At 43.4% G+C, this 11019-nt stretch overlaps 1 protein-coding gene across 1 annotated transcript; it reads right to left on the reverse strand.

The window, feature by feature from the left end:
* Positions 1–2047: 2047 nt before the first annotated feature.
* On the reverse strand, positions 2048–8411 carry LOC139714740 (flavin-containing monooxygenase 5-like; the record flags this gene model as incomplete). The annotated part of the gene is made up of 5 exons (XM_071626408.1): positions 8297–8411; positions 8015–8070; positions 6826–7216; positions 4548–4807; positions 2048–2269 (listed from the first exon to the last, which is right to left on the reverse strand). Coding segments are annotated over exons 1-5 (1044 nt in total), but the record flags the coding sequence as incomplete, so codon positions are not given.
* Positions 8412–11019: the final 2608 nt, after the last annotated feature.

Genomic DNA, 11019 nt, shown 5'->3' on the forward strand with positions numbered 1-11019 from the left:
TGCATTAGTATTCACATTGTATTAAATTCACATTTTCATGTCATCCTAAATAGGTGTCCTAATAAGAGCTCCAATGTGGAGATATGAATTATTTCTAAGCTCCTTATGGGGACACTTACACTCATTTTACGAGCTCCCATAAAAATGCGGGAATTATTCAATGACGCCACTTGCTTTATTATACGTTGTTATAATGAGATCCCATGCGAAGACTATTCATAATGTAATTGTTTTGTTGCATGAGCTCCCGTCAGTGTGGACATTTTTCTTTAATGGGCTAACGGACACAATAATAATGTTGTGAGCTCATGGAGACATTCTCTGTACTATTAGGGGGATGAATGATGAAAAAAAAATATTTTGTAATTGAAATTGTGTGATTAGTATATTATGCCAGGACTGGATTGGAGAATTTATTCCCTGTACTCAGTAATACATGTACTAAATTCCTTTTATTTTCTTCCTAAAAACAAAATACAACTCAATTCGAGCTAAAAAATTTGTCACTTGAAAATCAAAGCCATGTCCATAAAGCCAAACGCATTCACACTTTCATTCAGTAACAAAATAAACAGCGACCCCCCCCCCCCAAAAAAAAAAAATAGCGTTTACATGACAAAAGAAATCCACAAATAGACAATGACAACATTGACTATCACTGGTTGAGTTGCAAAATATGCAGTCGCTTGAAAGATGATGGTCTTTCACGAGTGTGTGTGTGTGTGTGTGTGTGTGTGTGTGTCTGTGTGTGTGTGTGTGTGTGTGTGTGTGTGTGTGTGTGTGTGTGTGTATTTGTTTGTTTCTTTGTTGTGTTTTTTTTTGGGGGGGAGGGTAGTGTTGACCACAAGATTTTGGAGAATCATCATGGGCAGGATGTGCATAAGTGAACACCCTCTTGCCATGTTGTGGTCTCATGTAACACATCACGGTATAAAGGTTTTTTATGTAATCTGGGTGGGGGGGGGGGGGGTGCCAGGGATTACAGTATCTTTAAAGGGATCCAAACCATGCAGGAATAATGTTGCAGATTCTTTTTATTCTGTTATGGTTTTTTGTGAAGTATTTTGTAAAGCAAATCATAACTCCATATTGTGTATTATTGAATTGCTACTGTGAAATATGTTTCAATGTACTTACGTTGGACTCGAATACTCAGAATGGGTCGTTGAGTATATGATGAACTTTCAAACACTGAAACTTTGAAATTTTTAGGAGGATTTAATTGCAACAAGGTGACAAATCCTTACAAATGAAGAGTTTTTTGGCAAAAACCGATAAGTCCATATTTGCCAAATGGAGATATTTGCGATTAAAGGGCAAGAAAAATAAAGAGAATATAAGAAAATTTTTGCTTCTTTTGAACATAACTTCAAAATATACCTCTTAATATGTCGTGACCAATATATCATTTAAAAGGTATTGTTTTGTACTTTATAACAGAGACCGAAATTCAAAATCTTCAAAAATGGACTTATCGGTTTTTGCGAACAACCCTTCAAATATAGCAGGCATATAGGAGCTTGGAAACATCAGCAAGATGAAGTCGTGCAGGACGGTTCATGCATGGTGCCAAACCGGGTAGAGAGCGCAAGGGGGTGAATAAGACCATGGACCTACACCTTGTAGGTCCATGATAAGACCAAGGAAGTGTTTCATTGGTAAGACCCAACCAAAGAGATTGGTATAATCTCTTTGGACCCAACGGACTCGCACACGCGCACACAAACAAATAGAGATGACAACACGGGTCCCATACAACAGTCTGCTCTGCAATAAACACACACAAACGCATACAAACGAAATAGTAATACATACTGGTAGCTTGAGACCCTGACTAAAAGTTATGCAAGTTCAACGTTCAGTAGTGAGATCTATTCGAAGTTCGTTCCCACCGGTTTCCACAATTTACTGTGTATAGTTTCTATGCACTTTCGTAGCATCGAATGACGAATCCAATGACGATGGCAAACAAAGCAACAAACATCATATATCTGAAGTGGAACGAATTCTCGGCAGATTTTATTGTCGCCGCAGCTTCAGGACGCACTGTCGACAGGGTCAAACCGTAGTGGCTATAATCGTCCATTTGGAGAACTTCCTCCCTAGCGGTGGGTGTGGCCCCAGGACCTACCAGTCTGTAGCTGGGGGGATAGGCCCAGCCGATATAGTAGTGGTAGGCGAGTTTGGGATCGGTGAGCAGGAGTTTCAGCAGGCTGGGACGAGTTCCAATTATCCCGGCGATTTCGTCCATGTACTTTGGCGGATCTGGCTGAGAAGAGAAGAGAAAGACGGTATAGAAATGAGGACAAAGTAGTAATAACATTATGTTAAAAACCGTGATCGATACGTTCATAATACCATTTAAATGAGTGTACACCTTCCATGAAAATAAAAAGAATCTGTTCCGGACCCAAAAACAAACATGATTCCGGATTTTTTAAAAAAGAGAAGAAGATAAGAAAAGAAAACAACAATAACAACATACGGGTGGTGTTGGAGCGTTTTCTGTTTAAGATGGCAAACTCAGTTTACTCCGATCAGGAACTGACTTCAAGCTATCAAGCGGTAGGGTGACGAGAATTTTCACTCGAGCATTTTTTATATTTCCTGATGTACGATACGAAAATCTGCCACCCGATGCGCAAGGGTCTAAGGCTTACTAAATTTAGGTAATAATAGGAGAGCCCGTTTCTAGCGAAATTGCCAGGATTTTGATAGTAAAACAGCATAGATAACTAGAAAGGCCATTGCCAAGCAGCTCATATTTCCACCACTGATCTTGATCCATAGAGATCAGTGATTCCACTAATACGTATACATGCTGAAAATCGCACGATAAAACCCTTTTGATATACGTCGTCAGCTTCCAGCTGGCAGCAGCCGTGCAGCGCCTTGCGATCGCCCGTGCCAAGCACGTACCCTAGTGCGCCTATGCAAACCTCAAAAATACGCATCAGTTCATTGATCCTACCTGCCAAACTATCGCAAATCCTTCACAGAATGCATAAAAAATTTCGGATTACTACCACAATAAAATGATCTGTTTCTTGTGTCATTCTCATTCTGTGAATCCAAACCCGTTCACAACTTGTTGAAGTTATTTTGCATACAGAACAGATACAGACAAACAAACAAACGCCGAAGAAACATCCTTAGCCGCGGAGGTAATGATGATTATGAACTTCGACTTCCCATCTGCGCAAAGGCCTTTCACAAAGTGACAAAATACTTGTTCGGAGTTAATCTTAAAAGCCAGGAGAAAGAGACACAAGAACTACCAAAAACAATGTAGGGCATGTGATGAACTTCCATGCAGGAGAAAATTAACGTCTCCATTCGTATAAGAGAAACAGAATGTCATGAATCTCGTCGCCCAAACTCAAGAGTGGATGTGTTCGTTAATCGGGTATAGCGGTATATGATCGCAGAACAGCACATCCCAACCCCATGGCTGGTTTAATTCTCTACGCAGCCATTTTAGGTATGGCGGGGGGGGGGGGGGGAGGACCTCGAACCCCCACCCCCCTACACACACACACACACACACACACACACACGCACACATTCGCTCATACCGTCTGCAGTAATGAAGGGCCAGTGACAACGAAGCAGCTACTGAGTTACGATTACTCGTATTAAGCATAACTCGGTGAATCGAGCGTAAGATCAGTCCTGATCCTAATTCTGTTTCAGATAGACACTTTTAAAGCTTTATTTAAACACAGACTTAATCGCAAATCGTTCGTAACTTTTTTTCTGAATCGCATCAATCGTAAGACCAATCTTACGAAACAGGCTCCAGAGATCTTTTTAACCCAGACGATGAAACCAAGCGCCAACTGTCCTTTGATATTTTACGACCCACTGGAACCAATAAAGTAGACAGTCTTTAAAGGTATGGTTTACCATTGAGAATAGTGATATATATTGAAAAAGAAAATGTTTGGGTTATTATATTTGATGCATATGTATCGGTCAGTTGTATCACAAAACATCCTACCATTAAAAAAATCGCAATAACGCCTAAAATATAAGGAGATATCTCTATTTTTCTCAATAAACCACAACTGCAGACAGTTTCTTCTTGAAACAGTTTTGTTATCTATTGTACACATTTCATATTTCACAATACGTGATTGATACTGATTAACATTTTTGCATTGGTTGTCTCGATCCCTATTTCACATTTTAGAACCATTTTTGAAGCACCTCTAAAGTTGGATTTTGGTTTCATCTTCAAAAATGGAAAACAATGTAAACATGGTTAAGCATTTATACTACTGATCTCTTGACTTGTGTAAGGTTTATCATTAATTATCCATTCATCACTTTCCATAATGACAAAAAATATACATGTCTAATGATTCCTTTTCATTTACATTTCTATAAAAAAAAAATTTACTTGTGCTCTGTGAAAGTGCAGCTGGCTATAAGATATGCCCAAGTCCAGAAGCGTGTTACGACAGATGATAATTTGAGTTATAATTGCTTAGTGTAGGAGTCATTCTATTGTGAGGATAGAAAATAAAGAAAAAGGGGAAGCTTACCACCAAGGCGTACCGCGACCCGAAATAAGTTTCGGTTTCTTCTTTTTCGCGGGCAATCTCCCGCTTCATAGATTTCATGTCCGGCAAACGGGCCTGCTTCTTGAGCACGTTCACTGCTAGTCTCGCCTGCATTTCGCTCACGATGTTCTGCCCAATGGTGTCGGGGACGGCCATACCAACGAATAGCAGTGTACGGGGCGACATTTCTATCGGAATGACGTGCTTGTACCAGTGAAGCGGCCCCACATCGTCTGGGAGACCTTTATAGGTACAGGTAATAACAAACAAAATCTCAGATATTCCAGCCATGACCGTTAGTCCCTCAGCGCTGGCATGAGAAATATTCGGATACAGTGGCAAATTCGGATACAGAGGAAATGCAGTTGCTATTTTTTTTTTCTTATTTGGCTTTATTGTTCTTTAATACATGTTTTAACAAATAAACCATAAACATAATAAGAACTTGAATGAGTGAATTGTCAATACAAAACGATGCTACGGTCATAAATCAGGGCCGCGTCCGGCAGATTTGTAGCCTGTTCGGTAACCGCTAGCTGAAAATAAGTCATCGCTTAACGATTTTTGGAAAAGTCGAGAGGGCAGTATAAAGCCGCGGCGATGGCCGAGCCGCTCGGATATCGGATATCCTATTCAACGATTTCCCGTCGGTCACCAGTCGATTTTGGTCAAAACTTGGCGAAATGGGGGAATCTTTACTGACAGCTGCAGTCAAGCGGTGATGACCCACAGATGATCGGACGAGCTCTCCCCGCCGTAGGCCGATTTTTAAGAAATTACCCGACGGCTGGCCGGTGATCTGCACCACATCTGCCTGTGTCCCGCACGCGTACCGGCGGCGGCGGCTGCCCACAGGTCCCTGCTATCACTTCGATATCGCCATCGAAATTTTAATTCCATAGGAAGACTACAACGGCAACTGATGTCCTAAAAATCAGTGGTCTCCGGTCCGTAGCCGGGATGCGTGCCCGGCCAAGAATGGCTAAAAACTTGCCACCCGGGCACCGAGCAGGCTGATTTTGAGGGGTTGTGAAAATATTAGGAATCTATATTGAATCTAATTGCATGCAGGGAGTACACCGGTTCCCAATAAAACTTACAGATGAAAAGGATGACAGCTATGAAGTGGGAGAACACATACGTCGAGGTATAAAAGAACTCCCCCCCCCCTTCTTAAAAAAAAAGACATGCTACGATCACAACCTACAAAATCAGCCTGCTTAACGGCTGGGCGGCGAGTTTTTAGCCAATATCGGCCAGACACTGACCGGCGACCGACCGGGCACCACTGATTTTTAGGGCAGCGCTCGGTCGTAGGTGAAGTTTTAACGCTGATGATTTCTTGAAAATTGGCCAGTGGCTGTGGGAGACTGTTGATCCAGTTGCAAGTGGGGCATCACTCGATGACTGTTCGGACTCTGCCCCGAGAAGATCCCCGTCTTTCGCCGAGTATTTACTTAACATCTACCTGTGGCGGACAGAAAATCGACAGGGTATCGCCCAGGCATGGCTGGGGCTTTTATACACCCCTCTGAGTCCACAACTTGTCGAAAAATCGCTGGGCGATGCATAATTCAAACGGCGACGCAGCAGGTTACATAAATAGAACGGACGCCACCCTTCCCTCAAGTGAGTACAAGAACGCATGGCGCGATCACCAGAGCTAGCCCGATACAATGACGGAAATGCAATGTAAAAACATGCACCTAAAAAATAAGCCCAGCAAGTAAGAGGAATTCCCAACGGACATGACTTTATGAAAAAGAAATAATTCGAGATTTGTGTCTGCCGTCTGTTTGCGGTTTGTTGTTATGATTGTGTATGTGTGTGCTTCTATTCCATTACTTTTTTTTTTTTATGAGTACATACCATACGCGGGACAGTGACTTTGTTATCCGAAGTTATGATGCACATACCAAAAGCATTCACTTTTCATTGTCGGCTAGAACCCCCTTGATGATTCAAATGCGTTAAAACTGTTTTACTTGCCTGACAGTTTCGTCTCTTTGAATGTGCTGCAGAAATAATAATGATTAAAAAAAACAACAACGGCACAAGGCTGACAGAAAACTGCAGTGGTAAGATCTTAAGATTATGAAAACATTATGCGTTTGTTAACAAATTTCATCCGATCCCAATGTGCTGCAGCCACCGTTTTTTATTTCTTTTCGTGAATCTGAAGTCAAATGACTTTAAAAAAAGATCACATGCTAATTTTTGTATCTCCTGAAGAACACAATGTTTGCTTCTCTCCACTTGCCTGGGATGAGGTCACACCGGAGAAAGGGATACTTCACATCGTAGCCCGTGGCGAAAATGATGACGTCAAGGTCTTCTAATGTCGACCCATCGCTCAGAATGACCTTTGACCCTTCCACTCTTTGAATGCAGCTCCTTACTCTGATGTCGCCGTTCATGATTCTGTCGCTTGCGCCGGCGTTGATCATCGCCAGCTTCTGTGCCGCTGGGCTGGGGCACTGGAAACCGAGTGCCATGTGGTCAGTGGCTTCTTCCAAGATTGTCTGCAGTCTCTTAGCCCTGTAGCTATCGGGAAGGAGTTCGTGCCATCGTCGGTTGAATTGGTAATTCCACGGTCGCCTCCGAATCGTCAAGGGCCAATACCAGGCCCCTCGTCGCATGCTGAGGTAAATCTGGGATGCAACGCATACAAAAAAAAAAGCGAAATGTATCACATATCTTAAATGTCACATCTTACATATCCCGTTGTTGAGAAGACCGTTGTGGCGCCATTACAAAAGACTTCGCAGCCAGTTTCCCCCATTTCTTCCTCTCCTCTGCCTTCCTTTGTGCCTCTCTCAGACCTTAGAGCTGTCCAGTCTCTTATATTGTCTTCCCATCTCTTCTTAGGTCTACCTCTTTAATTGCTCTTTTTCTTCTCACTGTGCCTTGTAAGATTCTTTTGGCCAGTTCTGATGATCTCTCTGTGTACCCATACCATTTGAGTTTGCGTATTTTCACTGTTGACAGTAGGTCTTCAGAGGGCCCAATGGCTTGCTGAACTCGGTTTATTACCTCATTCTTGATAATGTGATCTTTGTACGAGATGCCAAGTATTTTACGATAGGATCTCATCTTTTTGGTCTGTATTCTCCTTTCTAGATCTTTGCTGAGAATCCAGGTACATACATGTAAATACACATATGTGTGTGTGTGTGTGCGTGTGTGCGTGTGTGTGTGTGTGTGTGTGTGTGTGTGTGTTTCTGTGAGTGTGATACAAGGTGCTCGTTCCTGTCTCATAGTTTCTTCACAATTATGTAGCAATTTCGTTAGCCTATAGAAACTTGTCACTATTGCATGGAGCTTATTATGATCTTTCAACTATAACCTCTCACAAACTATCGACATGTTTTCAGGCATTATACAATATTGTCAAAATGATAACGTTTCTGAAACAAACAAACACACAAAAATGTTGCGCGTTATCTCACCTGAGAGGCATAGGGACTCGCGACGGTTGCAACGTCCGCGGCAGAAATACTTCCGCCTGCAAACGAAAGAAATGAAAGCGCGATAATAGTGACGATCTTAATGTCACAATACATGCTATCCAAAGCTGCTTCAAACGTGTTTTTTTTACATGTTTTTAATATTGACACGGCACGCATAATGTTGGCACCCAGAGACGATGGAGTAGTACTAGCCAAGAAATTTTCATCGCCTGGAGTGGCTGAATACTCCGACTCTTGAATGACAATCTCCGGAGCACATACAGCAGATGAAGTCTGTTGGCTGATACTGAGGCTGCCCTTGCCATCCCCCTGGCTCTCTTGTCAGCCTGCTATACGTTTCTTTCAGCTTCAGCCCTCTTGACGCCCTATCTGACATTACCTCTACACAACTGATGATTGTCAGTTGCACCTTAGCAGGTGTTTGGTGTCGATGTTAGATATCTTCATGTCGCATTTGCACACGTCCTTGAAGCGAAGATGCGGCCTTTCCATGAAGCTAGACCCCTCGCATAGCTCTCCTTAAAGGATGCCCTTCTGGATGTGGCCTGGTTCGCTTTGACGCGAATGACCCAACCACTTAAGTCGTCTCTGGCGACGAGCGTAAGGATACTGAGAATGCCGGCACGCTTGAGGACCTGTGTTTGTCACCCTATCCTGCCACTTTTGTAATGTGCAGGAGTTGTCTGAGAACGTAGGCGGAAGGTGTTGAGCCTCTTCTCCTGGCCCAGAGCCGTTTAGCAGGGTTCTGAGGACGCAAGCTTGAAGCATCTGCTTGGCGTTCATGATCAGCTGACTTTTGTTCCATAGGCATACACGCTTGTTCAGCTTTACTATGACTGCAGTAGTTTCCCTGTCCTATTGCTTGTCTCAGTGTTAAGGGAGGAGGAACTGGAGATGGTAAGTAGACCTAGGTGAAGAAGTCCACTTCTAGATGCGTGTCAGTGATGAAAGTATCCGAATTACAGTCAGTGCTTGTGTCAACTTAAAGTCTTTTTCAGGCTGATAAGAACCTCTCTAACATTGGTTTTGGTATGCACTAAGGCGATGTTGAATACCTTCCCGTCCGCTCTGGTATGGATGTAGGTGTCTTCTGTGCAGCTTTCAAAAACGTACTGAGCATGGAGAAGAAGATTCCGAAAAGTGTCGGTGTGAGGGTGAAGTCATATATTTCACACCGCTGCTTACTGGTAAAGAATGAGAAGTTCTACCTTTACACCACACTCATATCCTCGTAAAAGGATGTGGCAATCTGGAGCAGTCTCGCGGGGAATTCTATCTTTAATGCAGGAGACTGAAGAATCCACATCGGCTGACTAGGTCAAAGGCTTTCGTCTAGTATGTAAAGTCAATGTGCAGCGGCTTAATTGATTTAATTGCTGCTCTCGGCTCTTCTCCTCCACCAGGCATACTGTACGTGAAGACCATGTCGACTGTAGATCGGCCTGCCCTGAAAGCCGCACTGCTACTCCGGATACCCTCTGCCAAAACTAGACGTGCAAAGACTCTCCCTACAACACTGAGGAGGAAGACACCTTGATAGTTGTTGCAGTCGCTATGCATGGCTTTCTTTGTTCTTGTATGATGTCTTTGGGGACGTGGCCTTTTCCCAGCAAAGACACAGGAGGTCTTGGAGGAGTTGCACTGATACTTGCTTGTCGCAGATAGTCAATGGCTTTGTTGAGTCCTTCTATTGTAGGCAGGGCATCCAGCTCCTTTATGATTGAGAGACTAGGCATAAGGTGTCCAAGCCAGCCATTGTCACCACATTCAAGTGGGCTGCGTACAGTTCCAGGTTATGTTCCATCCAGCCTTCCAGCCGCTTCCTTGGTCTGTGACTGCCTCTCTTGTCTCTTAGTCTTCAGTGGTGCAGTCTTGCCGGTGGTAGGAACGATGGCAGTTTTTATGCCGTCGTACATGTTCCTTGCATTTCCAATAACAGCTGCAACGGTCTGAATCCTCCTGTACAGGTTTAACCAGATGCCATTAGCATAGCGCTGTGCAGTCTGTTGAGCCTTGTTGCGATAAGTTCTAAGAAGGTAGTGTGTGCTGGAGGTGCAATGGGGTTGTGTTAGTAGGCCAGCAGGTCTTTCCTGGACCAGTGGTCCTCTGGCAGCTTCAACATCTGGTTTCATCTCTTCCCATTGAGTTTGGTACCAGTCGTCATTCTGACTCTGCTTCTTCCGAGCTTAGTAAAGGTTTGTTTGTTTGTTCATTTCCATCCGAAGGATGGCTGGATAGCCCATATTCAGCTACGTTAAGCTGGTCTTCCATGGGGTCCAGTTGGATGTGAGGTGGAACCGCTTCACCGGGTTAAACACCCTGCTCTATGTGATGAATGAATGAAGCGGGATCTTTTACGTGCATGAGTTGTTAACTGTCTCTTACACGGGACCTCCATTTTATCTCCAATCCGAGGGACAGAGTGTTTTGCCTCTTGGTAGAGGGGGCGGTATGCTTACACACAACATTGCTCAGTCCAGACTCGGGTTCGAACCCGGGCCGCGTGATCGTGAGGCAGACGCGTTACCGACTGAGCCAACTGAAGGTTGATGAGTAGATAGCGCCACGAAGGTGGCACCACTCACTATCAATGTCCGTGACATTGAGAATGGCAAGGAGTGGCCATCTTGTCATTGAAGGTGTTTTGAAATAGTCGACATCTCTCGAGGTCTTTGGTACAACTGGTTGTAGTACAAGGGAGGCCTTTGGTTTTGGTACGATGTGTTTTCTTTGCCATCAATCTCTCTTTGCTGTACTAAATTACCAGTTTGTTTTATGCAAAAAACAAACAAACAAACACCGATGCAAAGCCTCATAAACGATTAAATTGATTTGAAACAATGCTATGCAAATGTATTTGTGCGTTAACGTGTATTTATTATTATCACAAATCCATTTTATGTTTTTATGTAGTATGATGTTTCCTATTACTGCAGGGCGCCTTTGGAAAGCAATTTCTACAAAAGTGAACAGGCCAGTCCTAC

Source organism: Diadema antillarum, unplaced genomic scaffold, assembly GCF_040938485.1.
Source record: "Diadema antillarum isolate AM-2024a unplaced genomic scaffold, OU_Dant_1.0 seq00002400_RagTag, whole genome shotgun sequence".
Taxonomy (NCBI): Eukaryota; Metazoa; Echinodermata; class Echinoidea; order Diadematoida; family Diadematidae; genus Diadema; species Diadema antillarum.